This window comes from Phalaenopsis equestris, unplaced genomic scaffold (assembly GCF_001263595.1).
Source record: "Phalaenopsis equestris unplaced genomic scaffold, ASM126359v1 Scaffold000301, whole genome shotgun sequence".
Lineage (NCBI taxonomy): Eukaryota > Viridiplantae > Streptophyta > Magnoliopsida > Asparagales > Orchidaceae > Phalaenopsis > Phalaenopsis equestris.
In genome coordinates this window covers 140929-167312 of record NW_018164743.1, presented here as the reverse complement: position 1 = coordinate 167312, position 26384 = coordinate 140929, and the positions used below count along the sequence as shown (strand labels likewise).

Genomic DNA, 26384 nt, shown 5'->3' with positions numbered 1-26384 from the left:
TTCACTTCCACCAAATTTATGCTAAGTATGTGAATCCTATTAGAAATCTTAATCTAAAGCGAGTTGCAACCTGTTTGAAACCCTATGAATCTCACAGTTCTAACCCAATAAACAAACAGCTTCTCACATTAACCCATATTATCTATCATTAAGAAGAACCCAACTCAAACCAAAACTCTAAAATAAGATTCTTGAAGGAACATTTTATTTATAGAAGACATAAGAATCTAATATAATTTACCAATATATATATTAATAAAAAATACCCTAAAAATTTTACACTTCGGCCGGCTGTAGAAGGCAATGTCAACCCTAAGCACCGCTAAATTTAGACAACAATAGCATTTGCGCAGCTGATTGGATACAAATTTGAAGGATACTCGTCTCAAACAAGGCTTGCCCTTACTGGAATAAATCGGTAACATACGCTAGGCAGGTAAAATTCAGTCGACTGCTTGCTGAACAGTAACAAATACACGGTGGTATCCCCCTCAAGGTTTATCATGAAACAAGCATCCTATAAAATTCATTCTGAATCCACAAAAATCTGCAAAAAAATAATAAAAATAATAATCTGACAGAACTACTATTTATAATTTTACAGAATTTGATAACATTATGGCAGCATGATAAAATGCATATATTGACTAACCTCAAAGTCCGGTAATGGATCATAAAGTATATTTTCTCTGGTATCACAAATTGTGATTCCTGAGATCTTCTGGACGCCCAGTTTAATGGCAATCATGTTCTGCATGAAAAAAATGGCAAACCCAAGGGGGATGTAGAGTCAAAATTAATGGAGCAAAATGAACGGTTTACTAATTTGTTCGGCATGGAGATTACTTTATGAGATTAAATCAGCTTAAAATGCAGGCACAAAAAAACTCTTTTTAATCGACATGATAGTCAGAAATATTCCAAGATCAACCATTTCCGAATATATCATCATTATCACTAATCTCATCCTGACTACTTAGAGTACGGCTAAAGAATTCACGTCATTTTTGTGCATTTTTCTTTCACAGCTTCCAAACATGGGTTATGTTTGTCCACTCCGATTTCATAATAATCCTTCCATATTAATTTATTTATCGTCATAATTTATCTACCCTTGTTTTTTTATTACGTGGTATAAGGTAACAATCTGCACGCATGAAAGGGGTTTATGAAATCTATAAATTTAACAGATTAAGCAATTGCCAGCATTAGTAAATACAATACCAAAACAATTGGCAGCACATAAAATATTCCCTCAATTCAGATAGAGGTTATTTTAAAAAGCTTCATTTAATAAAGGGCAACCAACTCACAAGGCTAAACTCTGTAGAACCATAAGCCTCCAATGGCTCAAGTACCTGCATAAATTGTCATTTTAAAGTTTAGACAGCCTGATGAAAGTCAGAAAACCTATCAAAACATGTCAATAGTGAGAATCAAGCAGGTTTTAATGCAGCTATGGCATGTCAATAGTGAGAATCAAGCAGGTTTTAATGCAGCTATGGCCAATTTTCACTACATATAAAAAATTACGAAGGAAATGTGACACATATAAAATCAATGCCTTAATTGCAGCACGACATTGTTATATCTAAAGTTTAAATCATCACAGCTCGTTTAGTCATATGATAATGCATTTTTTATTGCGGGTTCGAATCCAACACTCTACATCAATTTTTCTAATTAATTTAAACGAGCCCATTTGTGCTGAACACGAAAATTTTTTTGAACCGAAGAAGAACATAATATTTACAAGCCACTTCGAACAACAACCAATTTTGAACAAAAACGAATATAAACAAGCCGAACACTAACAAATGTTCAACGCACTCAAGATCGGCTCGTTTACACCCCTAGTTCCCTGGATCCATGCTTGTTTCTAATAGTTCCTAGTTCATTCATCTCAACATTCTCATAAATTGAGGCAGGGGTTTTGCTACAAACAAGGAGGAAACAAGAACAACAAACTAGTGATGATGGAGACTCGGAAAACCAAAGGCGAGGAAAGGGACCACATATGTGTGGCTTTAGGGACCACTCTATCGATTTCCTAACCGGACTTCTCAACTGTCTTAGGAGTGCTACTACTGATATCTCCAATTGTGAGTAGTTGTTTGAATGAGGGTGAGTGCCTGCTCTGCTTCTGCTATCTCTCAACTTGTAATTCTAGAAGAATTATTCAGTCTGGAGAACGCACGCAGGGTTACCTAAGCCAATAAAAAACTGACAGTTGAAGTTATGGCCCACAAGCAAAAAAAATTGTTTTTACAGCGCGACCCGGCCCGAGCCCCGCCCAATATCAAAAAAGCGTCTATTTATCACTTTATGATCCCGCCAAATCATATATTTTGGCACTTTGGATCCCGCCAATTCGTAAATTTCCAGCTTTAATTCCTTTTAGGTGTTAGGAAATATTTTATTTTTTCATTTGCGTTCGTATTCAGCTAGGGTTCTTCCGATGGATTTCTTTCTCGACCAAGAAATGCTGATGGAATCGCAAAATGACTGCATGAATGATGTCAATGAGCTTAGTTTATTAGCTGAGGGTCGAACCGTTCCGCAGGTGAACTTATTTCTTTCTATTTACTGGTGTTATTAGGGTTTAGGGATGATTGGAATATTGTGGAGCTATTCTGGTTTGATTACTATATGATTTGATTACAACATTACTGTTATGTTGGAGGATGGGTGTGGTGTTGGCTAGATATTATCATGGTTTTTAGATTAAGAGTTTAGAATCATAATACTACTAAAATAACAACAAAATATCACCAGAAAGAAAAAAATCACTTATATTATCATAATATTATCATAATAACACCAGAATAACACCATAATAACACCAAAATAAGACAGTCGCTTTGAACAACACATTTATTTTATTATAATGTCATAATACAACAATAATATATTCTATCTGTTTTGGTATTATCACGGTGTTATGTTGTCGTTATAATTAGTATTATTTTGGTATTATTTCCGTGTTATTATAGTTGTATTATGATATTATTGTTGTATTATTGGCTTTGAACTACATTTGTGTTATTATGGTATTGTTTATGTATTATTATGGTGATATTATGTACTATAGTATTATTTCTATATCGTTTCATCATAGTCTTATTGGATTTATGAATAGGTTTTGTTTAGGCGTTATTTTTGTCATTCTAATGGTGATACATTAAAATTTGCAGTTCGCCGAGCCTGTAACTGTGTGCATTGATCCAATTGCGGAAAGCTTGCTTCGAACAGTGGTTCATAATGAGAAGGAAGCCTATGAACAATATTGTGCATATGCACACCAAATTGGATTTATTGTGCGGAATGACCATGTTGGTTTTTCGTTAAATTCTAAAATGATTAAGACAAAGGATTTCATTTGTGGTAAAGCTAGTTTCAAGAAAGAATTGAATAACAATATGACAGTAAATTACAGAAGAGGGGACACAAGGACTAGTTGTCCAACCATAGTCCGATATGTCGTCGATGTCGAAGGTAACTAGTAGGTTAAGAAATTTATAGAGAGTCATAACTATCTTTTGGCGGCGGATGGTGACAAACATCTATTACGTTCCAGTAGAACGATAAGTGATATGAATGCATAAGTGCTGAGATCGATGACAAAATCAGAGATTAGAACAAACGATGCATTTAGTTTTCTGGCTACAGAATTCGGGGGGTGTGGAAAATTTAGGTTGCACGAAGAAGGATGCTTATAATTTTATACAAAGAGAGAAGAAGTAAAATTGAACAAGGGGACGCTAATTCTCTTCTACGATTATTCACTGAGAGACAAACTGAGAATACGATGTTTGCATGGAACGTCCAGATTGATGAGTCTGGTAGTTTGTTGAATTTTTTTTGGTTCTTTTGGAGTTGAATTTTTTTTGGAGTGATGGGATATCCAGGCTCGATTACGATTGCTTTGGGGATGTTATAATATTTGATACAAGTTATAGACTAAATAAATACAATTTATGTTATACTCCTATTGTCGGTGTGAACCACCACTGACAAAATGTTCTATTTGGAGTTGGCTTTTTGTCAGATGAAGCAATTGACTCATTCAAGTGACTATTTAAATCAGTTATCCGGATAATGGATAATAAGCATCCGATATCAATATTCACTGACTAGGATTAAACAATGGCTAGAGCCATTGAAGAGTGTCTTCCGCACACCAGACATAGATTATGCCAATGATATACTTACAAGAAATTGTCTTCAAAAGTCCATTGTAGTGTGAGCACCAAGAGGGTCAATGAGATTTTTTATAAATGCATGGGTAGATGCAACTCCGAGGAATTTGAAGAAACCTGGTGGACAATGATTCAGTTAGGAAATCTACATGACAATGCCTGATTGAATAGTTTGTACAATATCAGACATAAGTGGTCAACAACATTCAATAAGGAAATACTTAGGATGAGAATCCTTTCAAGAGTCCACGAATAATATCTGTCATAATGCCTCTAAGCCAACAAACACTCTCCCTGAAAGTTTCTTGGGTCTTGAAAATGTCATGAAATCTTGGCGAAGGAATGAGAATGATGAAGATTTTAAATGTGAACAATATGTAATTGTTCCCGCTGTAAAAAGTAGTCCCGTGTTGAGGCAATGTGCTTTAGTTTATACGAGCAATTTATATTCAATATTTGAAGCAGAGTTGTTACATGGTTTGTGTGGACTTGCTGTGGAGTGCTCAGCCAACGAAGATTCTAAATTTTACATCAGAAACTTAGATAGTGAACACACAGGCAGACCCTGGATTGTTAAAGTCAGTAATTCTGAAATTACTTGCAATTGCAAAAAATTTGAAATGATTGGTTTATTATATTCTCACTCTCTAAGGGTGCTTAGTCATGAGAATATAACAAAGATCCCTGATAAATATTTATTATTACGGTGGTATGTTCATGCAAAGAGGGATATATATAACAGCTATAGATATAAACATCTGAAAGATTCGCAAACGTCACCAAGTTGCTCCAATGAACTCATATATTGAACACACATTCAAAAATTTGCATACCATATCAGTATATTAACGCAAGGTAATGAACTTGCTGAGAAAAATGTTCTGGAGGCATTAAAGAATCTAACAATCGAATCAGAGACCATACTGAATAGGAGAGACCATCGGGAAATGCCAATGTCAAAGAAGAAAGAGACACCGATTATACAACACAATTTGAACGACCCAACGAACATGCGACCAAAAAGAATATCTAATGCAATGTTAAAAAGCTTTTGGGAGAAGAACAAGAGAGTAAAAAGTAAGCTTTATCAATAGTACTAATAAATCTGTCTTTCTATATGTTGTTTTACAACTCCCTAACATGAAGCATTGTATTACAGGAAAGGACAAAGATGTTGGCTCAAGTCAAGATACATTTCATCCATCCGACCCAAACCTGTTTACAATGTCGAATCGATATAGTCAGATACATAACTTAATTCGAAACACTTTGTAATTTGTGAACTAATTATGATTATAAGATTATACTTATTGACTTACATTCATTTTTTGATTGCCCAAAATCAGGAGGAATTGTCTGCATCACTGCCTACAGACACATGTATGAGCTTATTTATGGACCTAAATGAAATGTGAAATATCAATAAACTGCAACGAATGAACGTTATTGTTTGTTATTGTGGAATTAATGTAATTTCTACAACACTAATCTTGTTTAATATTTTACTAGTTTATTATAGACTTCGGTTAATATTACCAACAATAATTTTTTATGCAGTGTTAAATCTAAACCTTGATATTTAGATAATATTGATGCAAATACGAGTGGTATAAGATTACATATTGAATATTACCGTAATACAACCAAGATATAGCAGCGCTCGCTAAGGAATATTTTTCAGTTTAATTGGAATATTCATTTGTTCTATTCTTCACTCCGCGGTCATATCTTGGTTGTTCCGATGATATATTTATAATATTAAGCTGTTTTATATATTTCATCATAAAACATGTAAAATAAGAAGCAATAAAACCTTATAATTATAAAAATACTGTCTAAATACGACAACAATAATATAGGTTTGAATAAAATATTTTGCTTATTTTTTAAAGCTTCATTGAATAGGCTGTCTTGTACTAAAAAATTACCAGAATATTACCGTAATACAACCAGGATATAACAGCGCTCGCTAAGAAATATTTTCCAATTTGATTGGAATATTCTTTTGCTGTATTCTCCACTCTGCGGTCGTATCTTGGTTGTTCTGATGATATATTTATAATATTAAGTTGTTTTATATATTTCGTCATAAAATGTGTGAAATAAGAAACAATAAAACCTTATAATTATAATAATAGTGTTTAAATACGACAACAATAATATAGGTTTGAATAAAATATTTTGCTTGTTTTTTAAAGTTTTCGTTGAATAGTCTGTCTTGAATATTACCAAAATATTACCAAAATATTACTGTAATACAACCAGGATATAACAACGCTCGCTGAGGAATACTTTTCGGTTTGATTGAAATATTCCCTTGTTGTATTCTTTACTCCGCGGTCGTATCTTGGTTGTTCTGATGATATATTTATAATATTAAGTTGTTTTATATATTTTTATTTATAATATTAAGTTGTTTTATATATTTCGTCATAAAATGTGTGAAATAAGAAACAATAAAAACTTATAATAATAATAATACTGTCTAAATACGACAACAATAATATAGGTTTGAATAAAATAATTTGTTTGTTTTTTAAAGCCTTCGTTGAATAGGCTGTCTTGAATATTACCAAAATATTACCGTAATACAACAAAGATATAACAGCGCTCGCTAAAGAATATTTTCCGGTTTGATTGAAATATTCCTTTGTTGTATTCTCCACTCTGCGGTCGTATCTTGGTTGTTCTGATGATATATTTATAATATTATGTTGTTTTATATATTTCGTCATAAAATGTGTTAAATAAGAAACAACAAAATTTTATAATCATAATAATACTGTCTAAATACGACAACAATAATATAGGTTTGAATAAAATATTTTGTTTGTTTCTTAAAGTTTTCGTTGAATAGTCTGTCTTGAATATTACCAAAATATTACTAGAATATTACCGTAATACAACCAGAATATAATTTTACGTCATCAGAGATGAAAATTAGAGACTGACCTAATCTCTCAACCCTTTAATCTTTTTTTTTTTTTTTGACAAAAAATAAGAAAAGAATAAAAAAAATCCTGTTTTCTTAGCATATAACATTACAAATCTCTAAATTATATTTGCCATCATCTCAACGCCCCTTGTCTGTATATGTTACCTGTTAAATGGTATCTTTTACTATGGCATATATAAATATATAATGAGTAATAAAATTTTCTTAATATTTCTGCGGTTGCGTCGTTGAACAAAATATATAGCACACACACACACACACACACATATGTATATGTATTTTACTAAATCTCACTAATTCAGAAACTCTTACATCATCGAGATGAAAATTAGAGGCTGACGTAATCTTATAACCCTTTAAATCTTTAAAAAAAAAAAATAAGAAAAGAATAAAAAAAAAATCCTGTTTTCTTATCATATAATTTTACAAATCTCTAAATTATGTTTGCCATCATCTCAACGCCCCTTGTCCGTATATGTTACCTGTTAAATGGTATCTGTTGCTATGGCATATGTAATATATAATGAGTAATAAAATTTTCTTAATAATTTCTGCGGTTGCGTCGTTGAACAAAATATATCGCACTTCGTCGTTCTAAGCAACCCATTCAACACATGCGCAGCAAACTGGCCCTAATGGTTCACTATAATTTAATGTATTTTGTCATACTTGAAGAGACAGTGAACAAATTAGAAGTCAACTATGAGGCAGAAAGATATGAAAAAAAAAAAAAAAATCCTTAATTTTTAAATAGAAGTAATTAGCATCCACTATTTGCCAAGCAGCTATTTTAACATATACAAAAATTTTCCAAATGAAGCCTGTGGCTTTAAAATCTCTCTCTCTCTCTCTCTCTCACTCTTTCTATATATATATATATATATATATATAATCCAATATGTACTTAGGTTCATTCTTCTAGTGAACTTAAAAAATATGAAATTGCAAAAATATAATAGTGATTCGACTTTAATAGTTGTATATGGGCTACAACGAATGTAGTTCTTGTTGATAATATTGATAGTGAGCTGCAATGACTGTTGTTGATAGCTACGAAGGTGGTGGTTCACAACATATGTTATAGACAGTGATTGTAATAGTCCCTGGTTGCTATAGAGGACATAGTTGGAAGTAGCAACAATAGTTGGTCGTATAGGCCATCGTTGGTAGCTTCAGAAGTGTGTGTTTGCCACAAAGGCTTATAATGGAAGGCTGGAGTGATATCAGTTGGCCATGTAGGATATGGTGTTGAGTTGTAATAGCATGAACTAAACTGGCCATAAGGGCAGTAGCGGAGGGTTATAATGATAATAGTTAGCCATGTAGACTGTAATAATAAGCTGCAACAATGACTATAGGCCACAAGGGCTAGAGTTGAGGGTTGCATGAGTTGTGAATCACATAGATCGTAGTTAGTCACATAAGTGGCAGTTGAGGGCTACATGAGCTGTGAGCCACGTATGTTGTAGTTGGTCACATAAGTTGTAATAGTGAAATGTAACAATATTTGTAGGTCACAGAGACCGAATCAGTAAATGTATGAGTTTTGAGTCATGTAGGTTGCATTTTGTCACATAAGTTGTGGTGATGAATTGCAATAACATTCGTAGTCTACTGAGGTTGGATTTGAGAGATGCATGAGCTGTGAGGAATATTTTCCGGTTTGATTGAAATATTCTTTTGTTCTATTCTCCACTCCGCGGTCGTATCTTGATTGTTCCGATGATATATTTATAATATTATGCTTTTTTATATATTTTGTCATAAAATGTGTTAAATAAGAAGCAACAAAACCTTATAAGCATAATAATATTGTTTAAATACGACAACAATAATATAAGTTTGAATAAAATATTTTCCTTGTTTTTTAAAGTCTTCATTGAATAGTCTGTCTTCAATATTACCAAAATATTACCGTAATACAACCAGGATATAACAGCGCTCGCTAAGGAATATGTTCCGGTTTGATTGGAATATTCCTTTGTTGTATTCTCCACTCCGCGGTCGTATCTTGGTTGTTTCGACGATATATTTATAATATTAAGCTTTTTTATATATTTCATCATAAAAAGTGTGAAATAAGAAGCAACAAAACCTTATAATCTAGGTATCAGTCAAATATTTTGCTTGTTTATTATAGTCTGTGTTGAGTATTATCAAAATATTATTAAAATATTTCCGCAATACAACCACAATATTACTATAATATTACAAGAATACGACGATAACAGAGAATAACAACCATGACATCAAAACACATCAAGAATGAGAATATAACCATAATATTACAATAATATTACAAGAATACGACGATAACAGAGAATAACAACCATGACATCAAAACACATCAAGAATGAGAATATAACCATAATATTACAATAATATTACAAGAATATGACGATAACAGATAAAATAACAATCATGACATTAAAAACATCAGAACTGAGAATACAACCATAATATTACAATAATATTACAAGAATACGACGATAACAGAGGTAAAATAACAGTCATGACATCAAACACATCAGGAATGAGAATACAACCATAATATTACAATAATATTACAAGAATATGACGATAACAGAGGTAAAATAACAGTCATGGCATCAATAAATCTATTTTCGCATAGACAATACACACAAACAAATTTCATGAGCAAGGTCTGCCCTAAATCTTGGCATATCTATCTGTCAATCCCGATCTGCACTCCAATCACTTCTGTAACTCTTTCCTAATTTTTTGATAAATTTACAGACAAACATCCCACAATCAATACTATTGGTTTGTACTGGAACATATTTAACTATTTACATTTGTCAGGTCTCAAGTTTAGCCATAAAAGAATCTCCAGCATCTACTTGAAATTTTTTGACCTGCAAAGTTTAATATTAATCAGTGCATGGACTAAACTGGTGAAATTGAATGAGTATACTGAAATTGCATTGACTGATAGTATACTTACAAGGTCCTTGAACACGTTTTTGTGCATCTGGTTGGGTAATGAGTCATAAATTTTCCACTACTTATCCTCTAAATCCGCAACCAACAATACCCAGTGTTGGTTGTTCAAAACAGGAATCATAATAGTATCAGCTCCTTTAACTGCCTCCTTCGTGATGACTAGAAATCTTGCAGTGTTACTCATTTTATGATAACTCTGCATAAGATTACAAACTTATAATATATTCATATAGCTATTTAAATTATAAATATACTTAATCAATGATTACTCAGTATAATGGTGATACATAAATATAAGCTCTGAAAAAGGAAGGAGAAGCATTCTTCTTTCTGTCTAAAATCATGGCTTGGGCGTCAACATGGTCATTTGCAATCATGTCATTACACAGTAACTCTTTCATTGCCCTGCGATCTATAAAAATATCTCTAGTATGTAACATAATATCATTCCTGCAGAATAACACAATCTTTGTGAACCTTTTATCTAAGACAAAAGCAATGCATTATAAAATATGAAGATTACTCACATATTCATGTATTTTGACATAGTTTGATCAATCACTAGTTGTGTTTCGGTTGATACCATAGATCTGTCAGAATAATTTATCTGGGAGTCTGCTGGAAGAGGCTAAAAAAAATAAAATTTTGTATAACATTTGAAATAGATAGGTAATTTAGATGATATAAAACAATGTATAAAATTTTTTTCCAAATACCACATTGACAACACCGGGCTGATCTCCTAAAGTTGTTAGTGACAGGATTACTGTTCCTTCTATTTCTTCGTCTTCAATTATTTGTTGTTCCTCTGCAATGGGGGATCTTAGTTTCATTACTACTGCTCCTTGTACTTCTTCGTCTATAATGGATTGAATGTTGCCCTCCCCGGCATTGTATGTACAGCGGCATCTTCATCAGTAAACATGGGCTCAGTGGCTTCTCTTATTACTTTTCTTCTCTTGAACTCGAAAGCAGTGAAAGGAGAACTCAATTTCTTCTTTCTTCTACTCCGTCTGCCCTTAACCCTTTGGATTAAGCTCGGAACGGACCGTTTATGGGAGCCTTCAACAGGGGAGGTTTGTTGGGTTCCCTCTTCTCCCACAGAAGCTGACTGTTGAGTACCCTCTTCTCCCACAGGAGACAACTGTTGTGCTTCCTCTTCTCCCACAGGAGACGATTGCTGGGCTCCCTCAATGTTCTCCTGGGCTCCCTCTTCTCCCACAGAAGACAACTGCTGGAGACAACTGTTGTGCTCCCTCTTCTCCTACAGGAGACGATTGGTGGGCTCCCTCTTCTTCCACATGAAACGATTGGGGGGCTTCCTCAATGTCGAACTCATTATATACAGCATCATGAGGACTTCCAAAATGAGGGGAGGTTGACTGAGCATCATCTACTCCCACCTTTTTGCCTTTATCAATTGAAATATCTTCAGATTTATCAATCCAATAGTTATCGTATTCAGGGTTCCTTGAAATTCAGTGAACCATTTCTCTTAGTCTTTTAGCAGCTCAATTATTGATTTCATGTTTTTATTCATTGTGGCGTACATTGTCTCCGGGGCAATGTCGCTGGAAACAACTGGCCCCATATCAAATGATACAGTTGACTCTGGTCTGCCTTGGAATTCCGGTGCTGGAATTGGACCGGGTAATCCTTCATCTGGATTTAAGAGCAGATTGAGCTCATCCTCTTTCAGATCAAAAAAAATGATCATGAACCTGTAATTTATTTCAAAAAGAAACGCTTTAATCATTAAAACTCTCAAATAAATATAAGATTTTATTTATTAATAAAACTAAATGTAACTTGCCTGTTCAGTATTCAGCCTCTCAAAGGCTATATCAATCTGTGATGAGTTCCAGCTTATAGTTGTTGGTCACCTCAACATTCGAGGTCTGACCTCAGGAGTGGCAGGAGTAATCAAAGAAGTGTGCTCCAAAGAAGAAAGAAGTGTGCTCATAAAACCAGAGCTGTGTAAAAGAAAAGTCATATTCAGCTTTGCACAAATAAAATAAATATTTTTTGACGTTTATACGAGATACTAACCGTTAGCAAAAAAAAGAAAACTATTTATATATCTCAAAGGTCGGTTCCGCCTAATTTTAATGGCTACTGCATTATTTTGCTAATAAGGAATTCACAAAGCGCAGCAGGCCAATTAAATAAAGAAAAGGTATGAACATTCTCGACAAAGGTGTAAAGTACTTTCGATCCACTGAAATTGCTGGAATGAAAGAATAAATTTGATAACAAATAATTTATATACAAGTGATTAAAAGGGGTAAAAGACTCACCGGTTCCAAAGTTCAAAATATCATTCCTCATTTGGTTGGCATCCACAGCACATGATGGAATTTTCTTTCACTTTGGCACTTCTCCTCTATTTGGCATAATGATCAAAAGGGCAACTTCATCAAGATTTATTCTCAGATCTTTCCCAGTCATTCTGAATACCATTCTTTCATGTTGCCTACATTGCAGAATTTGCAGTGTCAGGACAATGTCTTGGGGATAAGGTGAAAGAGCAAAAAACTGATCAACATTCATCATTTTCAGCTCATTCATGGTGTCTTCAGATATGGCAGGCCTGACTTTATCGAGTACATCTCTCACTACGGACGACCGACAGCTACAGCTCATGGACCTTGATTTCACAAACATACATTAAACAAATAATGCAAAATAATATTAGGTATATTCAGGTAGTATCAATGGAATTATTATAGTATTATTTAGATATTATTCTAATATTATTTTGATTGTATAAATAAATTTCAGGTTTTATTCAATCTTCTTTAGGTATTACTTGGGTAATATTTTGGTAATATTTAGGTAGTGTAAAGTAGTGTTAGTTTGGTATTATTTAGGTAATATTTCAGTAGTGTTGGTTTGGTATTATTATTAAAATTCAGGTTTTATTCCGTTGTTATACTAGTATTATTATGGTAATATTGTGTGAACTTGTGATTTGTTACTCAAAAACAACAAGTATGAGCTAAAATACTACTCAAATATTACTCAAATACTACTCAAATACTACTAAAATATTAGTGTTAAGTAGTGTTAGTTTGGTATTATTTAGGTAACATTTAGGTAATATTTCAGTAGTGTTGTTTGGTATTATTATTAAAATTCAGGTTTTATTCCGGTATTATTCTAGTATTATTATGATAATATTGGGTGAACTTGTGATTTATTACTCAAAAACAGTAAATATTACTCAAATACTACTAAAATACTACTCAAATATTACCCGAAAACAGTCATTCTGAATTAAATACCTAAGTGATTGTTACTCAAATACTACTAAAAAATTACTTCAATACTATATGAATGAATTTCTACACTCTGTTAACATTTTTGTTAATGAAAGTACAACCAGCAAAATAAAATTTACCTAGATGAACCCTTCTGAATTTCCTTCTTCTTACGCCATTTCGCTTCATTTTTCTTGCATTTATCAGCCTTCATTGTCAATTCCTCTTTATTCTCCATTATCAACGGCTCTTCGGTCTCCATTCTCTCAGAGCTCTTTTCGGTTTTCGTCTGCATGGGTTCGTATTCCATCTTCGTAAGGAGCAATCGCGATTTTACTTCGACCGGCGAACAACAAAAACCCTCAGCTTTTCTGAATCCAAAACCCTAAACGATTGTCGAATGAATGAAGGTGCTCTGCGGGCTCGGGCGACGTTTAGCTTTCCGTTGATCTGACGTTTTAGACAAGCGCGCGATTTAATTTTTAGGAGCTTCAGGCCAGGCTCGGGTCGAGTCGCACCGTAGGAAATGAGAAATTTTATTTTTTAAATTGTGGGGCCTGCATTTCTACGTGTCCCATTTTCATTGGACACTGCACACAGACTTGCATGTGGTGTCCGCACAGAATAAGTGCTCGTAATTCTAAGGTCTGAATGTCATTCAAAGACCACTAAGGTTGTAGCTGAACCAGGTTGTATATGGCAGGCTTTAGGCCTCCCAAGTACCTGGTAATCGTGCGCTACTCTAGCTCCATCAGCTTACATTTCAGCTTAAGCTACATACTCTCTTGTGTCCTCCAGGTCCCACTACTGTAGGTAGTGGAGCCTCAAGAAAAAATCTTGACAGTAGTGTGGGACTATGTATTGATCTTCTCCTAAGTAGTAATTTTGCTCCATTCTTCTCTATTTCTCTCCCGCTTTAGGTTCTCCAACCATAAGAAGTTGCTCTTCATCAGCTTGATAGCAGTTACTTTCAATTTCTCGACCTCAATGGTCTACAACCAATATAAAATCATTCAGATTCATTCTCCCCTTGAAATGCGGTATGTTCATTTTCACTATTGAGCCTCTATATTTTCCAACAAGCATTTCATCTTTATATCCTCCAACAGGCACTTCATCTTTATATCCTCTATTAGACACTTTATTTATGTATCATCTAACATGCACTTCACTTCTCGGTCTCCTGTGATAATGATACTAGAGTTAACCCAAACCAAGAATCAAACGTGACAAATTTTATTGCTACAATTTAGAAATGAGTATAATGAAGACTACTCACCAATAAGGATACGTAAATAGTAAGCAAGAACATATAAAATAGTAAAACGAAACGACATAGACAATAAAAAAAATTGTAAATGCAGAAATAGACTCAATGTGAAGTAGAAACTGTCCTGAAATGTGAAGAAATCTGTGCGACAGCCCCAAGATGTTGTCGAAAATCTGTGGAGGTAATGCTAGGGAGGACGAATGACTGCTAGCCGATGCCTAAGGAGACGACAGTTCTCGAGGGTGAGAGATGAGGGCGCGGGAGCAAGTCAGCCCACAGAAGGTGGAACTGAAGGGGGTCCTGGAGAGGCGGCGGCCTGCTGTGGACGGGTTGGAAGGTGTTGTAGCCAACTTAGAGAGGTGCAAGAAAAGGGTGCAATGCCTGGAGTGAGCTGGAAAGGTTCTGTGGGCCCTGCGGGTGGGTGGAGGAGCAGGAAAGTGGAAGGTCGTGACTGGAGCAAGGCCGAGAGGGATCAGAAAGGTTCCTGCAATTGCTGGAGGAAGCCTGACGAGAGGTCGAACAGCCAGGGGGTGCGGAAGTGCTGCGACAGTTAGGGAAGGTGCCCGGGGGGAGGATGGACAGAGTGGGGGTCACATCACCTTGGCGAGATACAACCGTAGCACCACTTTGAAAGGATATAACCCTAGAGAGAGGGAGACACAACGAAAATCACCTGACTCTGAAATCAATTGCAAACAAAAAAAAAACTGGATAAACTTGCAAGAAGAACATGCATAAATAGGGAAAAAGGGAGACAACCAAGGCAAGATCCTAGGATGTATGAGAAAAAAAAGAAGGAATTGAAGGGGAGATTGCATCGACTATGAGAGCGGCGACAGAATAGGGCATAGGGGGTGAATCGGATACAGGAGGAGGAGAGCAAGCTTGATAAGGGGAGAATGGACCGGCTGGTCCAACGTGAAGGCCGGACCGGCTACTTGCTACGCCCGACCCGATGGGAAAGCAACCCTGCACCAATCCCCTAGGGTTGGGAGAGCTTCATCATAATTTGTCGAAGTTGTGGTTTCTCGCAGTATGGGGTAAGATCAGCGACATTGAATGTATTTGAAGTCTTCTAGTAGGTCAATTTTGTAGACAATGTCATTGAGCTTATTAAGTGTGCAAAATGATCAGTCTACACGAGATTTGAGTTTACCGTGTGGTCCGATAGGAAACCGCTCCTTAAGGCGGATCCACACGAGGTCTCCTTCTTTAAAGGTTACTTTTTTCAGGATTTGTTAACATGTGCTTGATATTTGTGGTTTTGCTTGGAAATTGTTTTCCCAACTTCCTCATGGAGTTGATGAATTTGGTAAGCACGTTCTGTAGCATCTTCACAGATCTCTATTGGGGGTAGAAGTGGGACTAATTTGAGAGGTGCGATCGAGTTGTGGCTGTACACAATTTCGAATGGTGTGTTTCACGTGGCCTGACTTGTTGATTTATTGTAGGCAAATTCGGCTCGAGCGAGAATGAGATCCCACTATTTATTTTTTTTTTCATGCATAGCATCGAAGAAGATTACCAATGCTCCTATTAACTACTTCGGTCTAGCCATCTGTCTGAGGATGTACTGCATAACTGAATTGGAGTTTAGTGTCTAACTTGCTTCAGAGGGCCAGCCAAAAGTGGCTCAAAAGTTTAATGTCCCAGTCGGAATTAATGGCTTTGAGAATGCCGTGAAGCCGAACGATCTCACGAGAGTACAAATTGGCAATATTAGATACATCAAAAGCCCGATGGCAGACGACAAAACATGTTATTTTTTAGAAACAGTCAACTACTACCATGATAGAATCATTATTATTCTTGTGTGTGTGGAAGTCCTACGACAAAGTCCATACTGACATTGACCCATGGTGCTTCGAGACCGGTAAGGTTGTGTACAATCTTGTATTTTGGTTGCATTTTTTGGCGATATGACAAATCTTATATTTTCGAAAGTGTCACCCTACATCTCATGTTAGTTGAGGCCGAAAAAAAAGTTCTCTCACGAGTGCGAGAGTTTTATCTCTGCAAAATAGTCGGCCAATCAGCCACTATGGTTCTCCTGGATGATAGCTTCTTGTAGTGAGCATTGAGGAATGCATAATTTGCTTTGGCGGAACAAGTAGTTGTCCGCTTAGTAGAACCGCCCGTGAGATTTCTCTCCACATTGTTCCCAAATTTCTTGTAAGTTTTCATCTGTTTCGTATCAGTCTTTTATAACTTCATAGCCTGCCACGCGCGTCTGGAAGAATGTGATCAGGAGGTGATGACGGCTAGAGCATCCGCGACGCTGTTCTGATTTTTGGCTTTATGTTTAAGTACTAATTAGAAGGACACTGAATTCTACCCAGGTAGCATTGCGCCCTTTGAGTTTAGTCTGACTGTTTAAAAAGTTTAGAGATTCATGATCCATGAAGAGGGTGAACTCAGTTGTGAGTAGGTAATGACTCCTGTGTTCTAGTGTCCTAACAATTACATAAAATTTTTTGTCGAGGTGGAATATTTTTGTCGAGACTCAATTAGTTTTCGCTAAAATAGGCAATTGGGAGACCATATTGACTTAATACAACGTCAATGCTTATGCTCAAAGCATTACACTCAACCTCGAATGGTTAGTTGAAATCAGGTAAGGCAAGAACTAGGGCTTGAGTCACCTTTTTCTTTAATATGTCGAAGTTATTCTGGGCTGTGACCATCCATGTGACTTCTTTTCGTTTCAACAGTTCTGTGAAGGGGGCGGTGATAGTGTTGAAGTTGCAAACAAATATTCGGGACTAGCCCCAAAAATTGTCGAAGCTTGACGAAAGATTGCGACGCGGTCCAACTTACGATTGTCTCAATCTTTGTTGGGTTCATTTGTATCCCTGTGCTAGACATAATGTAGCCCAAAAAATATGTAGCTTGTGATAAAGTGACATTTCTTGGGGTGGGCAAACAACTATTTGGATTGTAAAACTTCGAATACCGCCCAAAGGTACTGCAGGTGGTCTTCTTTGGATTTACTATAAACCAAAATATCATCGAAGTAAACCACCATAAATTTCCAAATAAGGTCTCGAAAGACTTAATTCATTAGTCGCATAAATATGCTATGTGCGTTAGATAGGTCAAAAGGCATAGCTGCCCATTTGTAGCGACCATCACATTTTTTGAAGGTTTTCTTCCACTTGTCTCCGGGTCGCATTCTTATTTAGTGATATCGGCTAAGTAAGTCAATTTTAGAAAAGGCGGTGGCTCCGTGTAGCTGATCCAGGAGATCTTTGAGCTATCATATCAAAAACCAGTATTTGATGGTGATTTAAATGATGGCACGACTCTAGATGCATATCCTCCATCTCTCTTGCTTCATGGGGACGGGCGGAAATGCACACGAACTGGTGCTTTCACAGACTAGGCCTCTTTTGACGAGATCATGTATCTGACATTGTAGCTCCTCATATTCCGTGGGACGCAATCGGTAGGTGGGTTTATTTGGTGGAACCGACCCTGGTATGAGGTTGAGGGCGGTTGGATGTCCCGTAGTGGAGGTAATTTTACTGGGAGATTGTCGGTCATGATGTCTTGGAAATCGCGTAGGAGTGATTTAAGTTGTGTGAGTATTTCATTATCCTCATCGGTACCTTCTAGGACCAGAGCCAGTGCTATTAGAAAGTCGCGAACTGGGTGCAGAAAGGTAGCCCATGATATTAACGTGTCTTCAGTGTCGATAGTGGCTTTGCATCTTTTAGACAAAATAACCTAATGTGTTTCCCATCTTTTTTGAATGTGTAGGTGTTCTTGAAGTCGTCATGCTGTGTTTTTCAATCGAGCCATGGTCTCCCTAGAAGAATGTGACATGTGTCCATTGGAACTACATCACACCATATTTGCTCTTGTAGTTAATTGTTGATGGACAATTCGACCAAGCATTATTGATCGGCGTGAATCTTGTTCCCTTTTTTGAGCTAGGTGAGAGAGTAGGATCGCAGATGTTATGTGTGACTAAACCTAACTTCTTGACCATTAGAGTGGATACGACATTTTCGCAACTACCGTTGTCGATGATTAAACTGTAGATTTTTCCTTTCATTCTGCCTGTAGTACGAAAGATGCTATGTTGCAGCCATGATGGGTCTCTTTCAGGTTCAGATTGTACGGCTCTTCGTATGACCGACAGTTCACCTTTGTCTCCAGGGAGGTGAAGTGCTTATTTTGAACCATCCTCTAATTGGGCTTCCTCGACTTCCTCGAGGACGCCTTCTTCAGTAAATGAGACAGCGCGGGTGGTGGGGTAATTAGCAGCGATGTGATCGTAACCGTGACACCTAAAACAATTATGTGCAGGAATTGTCCCAAAGGAACTTCCCTTTTTGGGATTTTGTTGTGCCACTCGGGGTGGTTTTCATGTTTCCGGGTAGTGATTTGCCAGCTTCCGACATGGTCTTGTCGGTAAATGGGCCTTGAGGTGATGGATTGAATGTTGACTGCTGTCAAAAGGAGTTTTGATACTTTGCTTGATTTTGTTGTCACTCTACTTTTAATGCGAGTATTTGGACATCGTTTAGCATCTAATATGGCCAAAGTTGTACAATGTTGCTAATGGCAGGTTTTAAACCCCAGAGATAGGGAGCGATTGTGAGCTCATATTGCTCGACCGGGTCCACTTAATCTGTAGATGATCGATTTTTGCCGTGAATTCCTTGACTGAGAGGTCAAGCTGTTGCAGGTTGTGGAGCCGGAGAAACATATTCTGGCGATAGTGGGGCGACTTATATTTTTTTTCATAGCCTTCTTCATTTTTGTCCACTTAGTGATCTTGTTGTCCCCGTCGCGTTGTCACTGTCGTTGTAAGTTGTCCCACTATAAAGAAGTGTTTTTCTTTAATTGATAGCGGCAGGCTTAATCCGCTTATCCTCGAGTACCTCTGTGTAATCAAAGATGTGCTCGATCGCTTGCAAACAGTCGATAAAGTTGTCGAGGCCATGCTTCAGTCGAATTTCGGTAGGTCCCCTTTGATGACGAAATCCAGATGAGTGTCAAACGTGGGCTCCTCTCGTGGTTTCCTTTGATAGCGGATGTCAAAGCAACGTGGGTGATATTTGTCATCGCTGACGTCATCGCGGTGAAACGAATTTAGGTTGTCGTCGCGGTCTCCTCGTGGAATCTCTATGCACGGTCGAGGGTAGTGTCGCCTTGAGTCCCGTCGTCCATCTCGGCCAATCGTTGTTACAAACAACAAATTTTTTGTTGTATTTATTCCTGAGTTGGGTCTGACGTATATCGATGTGACAACATGATCGGAAGTGTTTCAAAAAAGAAATGAGAGATGGAGGGAGAAGACAAGAAAAGAAGGGAACAAAAGGAAGAGGAAGAGAAAACAACAACAACCAAGCCTTAATTCCACTACGTGGGGTCGGCTACATGAATCATTTTTTCTCCATTGCGTCTTATTTAGTGTCAAATTTTCATTTAGTTCTAACAAATTAAGATCATTTTTTATACAATAAACCCAAGTCTTCCTAGGTCTACCTCTGTCTTTCTTGACATAAGTCGAATCTAAAACATCTACTCTTCTAATCAGATCATCATATGGTTGGCGCTTAATGTGACCAAAACATCTAAGATACTTCTCTAATCTTTTCCGTCACAGGAGCTACACCAACCCTATCACGGATATATTCAATTTGAATTTTGTTTCTAACTGTAAAGCCACTCATTCACCTAATCATTCTCATCACGGCAACACTTTACTTAGTATTGTGTTTCTCTTTTAAAGACCAACATTCAACGCCATAATGCATTGCAGGTCTCACCATCGTCTTATAAAATTTTCCTTTCAGTCTAAGCGGTACATTTCTATCACACAAAAGGCCCGAAGCATTCCTCCACTTCAACCAACCAATTTGAATTCTACTATTAACATCTCCATCTATATCACCATCGCTTTTAACAACAGACGCGAGATATCAAAATCGTTCACAATTTTTAATATTTTGATCACCCAAAGTTACACTTTTTTCACTTGAGCTACTACTACCAAAATTACATTCCATGTATTCAGTTTTCATGTATTCAGTTTTAGGTTTTAGTTATACTCAAATGAAGGCTTTTAGACTCCAATGTAGACCTCCATAATTCAAGTTTTTCTTGAGCTTTTTCTCTCATCTTATCAACGAGAAGGATATCATCAGCAAAAAGCATACGCCAAGCTACATCCTCCTATAAATGTCCAGTAAGACCATCCATAACTAAACCAAAAAAATATGGGCTTAAAGCCGATCCCTGATGTAATCCAATAGAAATAGGAAAATATTTTGTCAATCCTCCTTCAGTTCAAACACAAGTAACAGCTCAAGTATACATATCTTTAATGACTTAAATATAAGTCATATCAACACATTTCCTCTCAAGAACTCTCCAAAAGATATATCTTGGAACCTTATCATAAGCTTTAAATCAATAAAAATTAAATCAATAAAAATCACATTATCTCTGAACTTCTCCATCAAACTTCTCAATAAATGTATAGCTTCCATAGTAGACCTGCTCGGCATAAATCCAAATTGATTATGAGAAATCTTTGAAATACAACTTAACCGATGTTCAATTACCCTCTCCCATAATTTTAAAGTATGACACATCAACTTAATTCCTCTATAATTTGCAAACTCTTGTGCATCCATAGCACGAATCAAATCTGACAAAATTTTGGGTGGCTTTGGTGTGGGGGGGTTGGTAGGTGGGTGGGGCGATACTAGAGAAAGCTAAGATAGGACTAGGATTGTGCTTGTTTTGATGTCAAATGATATCAGAGTCAACCCAAACCACGGATCAGACGTGACAAATTTTATTGCTGCAATTTAAAATTGAGTACAATGATGACTACTCACCAACAAGAACACATAAACAACAAGCAAGAACACATAAAACAGTAAAACAAAACGATACCAATAGTAAAAAAAATAGTAAAAGCATATATAGACTAAGCGTAAAGTAGAAAGTCCTGGAATGTGACGAAACCTGTGCGACGACCCCGAGAGACAGCTGGAAATACGCTAAGGTGAGGCTAGGAGGGCCGAAAGATCACTAGCCAATGTCGAAGGAGACGGTAGTCTTGGAGGCTGATAGACGATGGCACAGGAGCAGGTCAGCCCGGATGGAGGTGGCGCTGGAGGGGGTCCTGGAGGAGTGACAACCTATTGTGGAGGGGTTGTAAGGTATTGTTGCCTATTTGGAGGGTACAAAAAGAGGGTACAACACCTGGAGTGAGCTGGGAAGGATCTGTGGGCCCTGCGGCTGGTTGGAGGAGGCACAGGAAAGGGAAAGGCTGCGACTAAAGCAAGGTTAGGAGGCAACAAAAGGTGTCTGCGGTTGTTGGAGGAAGCCTGACGGGAAGTTGGACAACCTACTGAAGGGTGCATAAGTGTTGCAGCAGTCGGGGAAGGTGCTTGGGAATAGGATGGACGAGCGGGGGTACACACCACCTTGGCGAGATACGGTTGAAGGGGGATTGCAACGGATTTGAAAGCAGCGGCAAAATAGGGCACTGGGGGGAGGGGCGTGAAACGAACACGGGAAGAGGAAGGCGAGCGTGATAAGGGGGAATAGATCAGCCAAGCTAGCATGAAGGCTGGATCAGCTACTTGTTGTGCCCACCCAACGGGAATGCAGCCCCACGTTAGATAATGTATCACAAAGCACTAAGGCATGTCTTCTTCTCAACTAAAATTATCCCTATATAAGGGATTCAGGTATTCCTCCCTCTCCCCTCTTCAGACCTCACTACCACACTAGTTGGTGACCTCTCCAAGGGTTCTTTCCTCAATGTCATCATGCCATCGTATCATTCAGTGGAGTTGTCGAAACAGCGTGAAGGCTGGATCAGCTACTTGTTGCGCCCGCTTGACGGGAAAGCAGCCCCGCATCAGATAATGTATCACAAAGCACTAGGGTATGTCTTCTTCTCAACTAGAATCATCCTATAGAAGGGAAACAAGTATGCCTTCCTCTCCCCTCTTCGGATCTCACTACCACACTCGTTGGTGACCTCTCAATGAGTTTTTTTCCTCAACGTTATCGAGCCATCGCAGCACTCAGTGGAGTTTTTGTGTAACTCTTCTATCGTAAGCTCTTGATCAGGTTCTAGCAATTGCCTCCAGCAGCATGATTAGGGTTTGGGGATGAGTAAGTGGAAGGCGGTGTGTAGAGGCGATGTAGGGTAGGAAAGAAGGGTGAAGATAAGATGGAGTAGTGGTGGATGCTAGGAACCCTAGGATAGGACTAGGGTTATCCTGCAACTAATACCAATAAATACTGAAGTTAACCCAAATCATAATAAGAAAATAAATATTATTACTAAAAAGGCCAATAGGCAGTTGCACCCATACTTGAAAATGTGAAATAACAACAAGCAACACGACACACACGACTAAGGCGGTTATAAGGTTGCAGTAGCGGTTTTAAGGGCTTGGGCAGATGGCAACAAAGTGGGTAAGTGGAGCAGAGGTGCGGGACAGCAGGGAAGCAGTAGGTATTTGCTGTCCTGGGTGGCAGCAAGAGGGTAAGTAGACTGGACAGTGAAAAACTGATGCTAGGGGCGGTTTTGGGCGGCAGGAACAATAGCCAGGCTATAAGATGTTGTTTCCATCGCCTAGAACTCGCCTAAACAGCGGCAAAATGGTACGGGGAAAAAATTTGGGTACTTGGGATAACAACGGCAGTACGGGGCGCGCGCGCGTGGGGGGGAAGAGGAGGGAGAGGGGGGGGGTGGGGGAATGGGACGGGGGCTAGAATGCAAAAAGTGCAGGAAGAACAGCATCAACAGCTGTTTTAAGTGGCTGCAGCAGGGAAGGCTGGATCGGTTTGGAGAGGATGCGGAAGGAGGATAGAGAAGATAAATACCACCTGGAGACCAAGATACAACCGAAGTACCATCTGAAACCCTCTGATACAGCCCTCAAAGGGAAGAAGAGATGTCGGCGGCTTTCCCGATACAACACACACAAAAACTAACCATAAACATTTAAAAAATAAATATATCTAGTAATAAGATAATTAGAAGTGGCCCGCAGGGATGAGCCGACTCCACAGACATGTGAATATCTGGACCGGTTTGGTCCAAGCATGAGTGAGCTTCCGCTTTCTCGTCACAGAAAATCCCGTGTGTATAGGATACGCCTCGTGTCTTGAAGATTACTGACTTCCTGATCAACTCGCCTTTGAGGATCACATAATGTTCAGATTTTTTTTGAACTTTCTACAATTCTTGACTTTAATAACTGGCTGGACCAAGGTTTGTATGTGACTGAGCCCATCAGCCAATGCTGAGTAGTATAAAACAATGGCTGGCTCTTCAAGATTTGCAAACTTGAGCCTTCGATCAGAAGTTTGACTAGTAGTCAGGGCAGCTCATCCATCCATTTTAGCTGCCTGCAGCTGCGCACATTTATCGTGTCTAACCCTAACATACCTCCACATATACCTTCGATCCTAAAAAGGTTGTTTAGGAATTGAATATTCTACATAAAATGACTATTCATATAACATAGAGACAAGAACGTAAATATGCAAAATGGAATTAAGCAAAAGAATATTTACATCAGAGTAGAATATAATTCAGAATACTGATGAAGTTCATTTCAGGATGCAAAAGCCAACCAGAAAGACAATGATTAAATCTCATTTGGCCATATAGAAGAAGATTGTCACAATGAGTTAGCAGGAGAGCAAAGAAAGAAAGCATATTTAAGAACATGCTTGAAACAGGATAATTGCAATAGGTTATTAATATTGAACCAAGCTTCATTCGAAACAGAGATTTTTCATACAATTCAATCATTTCACTTCATTTAACAGTGGCTCAAAATAACACTTAACAAGATTTATAAAAATAAGTCCTCGCAAGTACAAGATGGCAGCATGTGCCAGTCAACCATGCGGACAAAAACATACCAGTTTCTGGATGCCGTCAATAATAACAAACTTTGGTAAACTGGAACTTCCTTGAGATAATGTTAATTCAAAAGGGCCAGCAGTTCTTTCTAAGTGGTTTGTAAGTTTTAAGCTCACCTGCAGAAATATAGATACATTTAAGACATCAGCCTTCATTAATGCTGAGAAAATGAAACTCGAGAATTATTTTGACATCAACCAGGGAAGACAACTTAGTACCATTTTTTTCTTTCTGGACCAGCAAGTAAAAGCATATTTAACTACAATCAACGAAAGACATACTATTACAGTTGAAACAATACTTGAAAAAGGAGAAATAATAAACATCAAATATGAATTTTCAATCTAAATGTTGCAAAGTTAAAAAAAAAAAGCAATTTAAATCTAATCAAAAACATTTAATCAGTTCCACTACTCCAGAACGTGATATAACAAAATTAAGTTAAAATGCATAACAGCATTTAAAAAAAAAAAAAAAACTCGAAAGCTGAAAAAAAGGGTCCCATGCCAAAGAAATTCAGAAGTATGAGAAATGCAAGCTGATTTGAATGCCTAGAATGTTGAATATGCATGCAAATAAAGAGATATTTTTAAGGAATAAAATTGAGGAAAAAATCATAGAGTTTAACCGAGGCAAAAAACTCTACTAGTAGTGTAAATAAGTACAAGAGTTGTCCTCCATAAAGGACAATGATGCAGTGTTGTTATCAAGGAAATTAAAATGATGAAAAAAACAACCACAAGCACTAGTAAAGGTAATCATACATTGTAAGATCCAATACTTCCCTCCCGCTATCGCGCTTCTTCTCGCCAGAATCGCAAGAAATTCACGATTATTTATTTCCTTTTCCTTCTTCTCCTAATTTCTTCTATTGCCTCCGTTCTTGATCGTGCGAATCACGCAGTTTATTCCTTTATCTGCTCTGCCGCCTTCCTAAATTGCCCGATTTACCTTTATCCTTTGTGCTAACCGACTTTCTAATTTGGGCTTCTCCTGCAATTGCTACCAAACCGCCACACTCTTCGTCTCTTCCGCCACCCCTATAGCCACCAAATCCCCTTCCTCCATCCTTTTTTTGCTTTTATTACAAACGCCAACTCCCTTTTACCCCATGAACTTGAGCTTGCACATGAGGCATCGAGCATCTCTCCCTATGTTTGAATCCTTGTGGGTGAGTTCTTGTACCCTTCTATTTCTTTCTTATTATTACAATCTTATTAATTGTATGAACTTAACTTTTTAAGCATTTATGAATTTAAATTATCATGCTCAAACTTTAAATTTCTCATCTTAAATCATATTGATGTTAACTTAAATTAATATTATTGTTAAAAAATACTATTAAAGAATTTTTATATCAAATTGGGAAAAATTATAACATTATCAGACTAGCTAGATCACAATGAAGTTATTAAATAAAGTAGCTTTATACCCTCATTAATATATCTGTAATTAGTTGGATATTTGTTGGTGCAGAATTTTTTTTAGAACTTCATCGAGGGTTGCTAATTGAACTATTGATAAATCTGAAATCTGATAACTACCATCTTGAGGTAAATAGTTGTTAGTTATTAGAGGATAATTTAATTTTCATTGTTAGGGGTGTTATCTTTACTACTTGTATTCCTAGTTAATTGTAGGTTTGTCAATCATACCCTTTAAATTTCATTCATATTATTTGCAGTAGATTTTACTTTTATTCATAATGACTTTTATATGTAATTAACCTTATTTTATTGATGCATAAACTCATGTTTAATAACTCATTTTTCATGATTTCAATATTTATTATTTTTTTATAGCTTGATTTGTTAAA

At 37.0% G+C, this 26384-nt stretch overlaps 1 protein-coding gene across 3 annotated transcripts in view; it reads right to left on the bottom strand.

Moving 5' to 3' along the window:
- Positions 1 to 422: 422 nt before the first annotated feature.
- The window catches only part of LOC110025495 (probable trafficking protein particle complex subunit 13 homolog), a 106887-nt gene continuing 80925 nt past the window's right edge, over positions 423 to 26384 (bottom strand). For 2 of the 3 annotated variants that reach the window (XM_020726006.1, XM_020726005.1), the window contains 4 exons: positions 24568 to 24684; positions 1314 to 1358; positions 653 to 751; positions 423 to 547 (listed from right to left, as the gene is read on the bottom strand). In XM_020726006.1, the coding sequence (XP_020581665.1) occupies positions 527 to 547; positions 653 to 751; positions 1314 to 1358; positions 24568 to 24684 (282 nt within the window). In that variant the 3' untranslated portion in view covers positions 423 to 526. Of the gene's footprint in view, positions 548 to 652; positions 752 to 1313; positions 1359 to 24567; positions 24685 to 24786; positions 24828 to 26384 lie in introns of those variants that run through there. The other variant, XM_020726007.1, reaches the window with a different exon arrangement.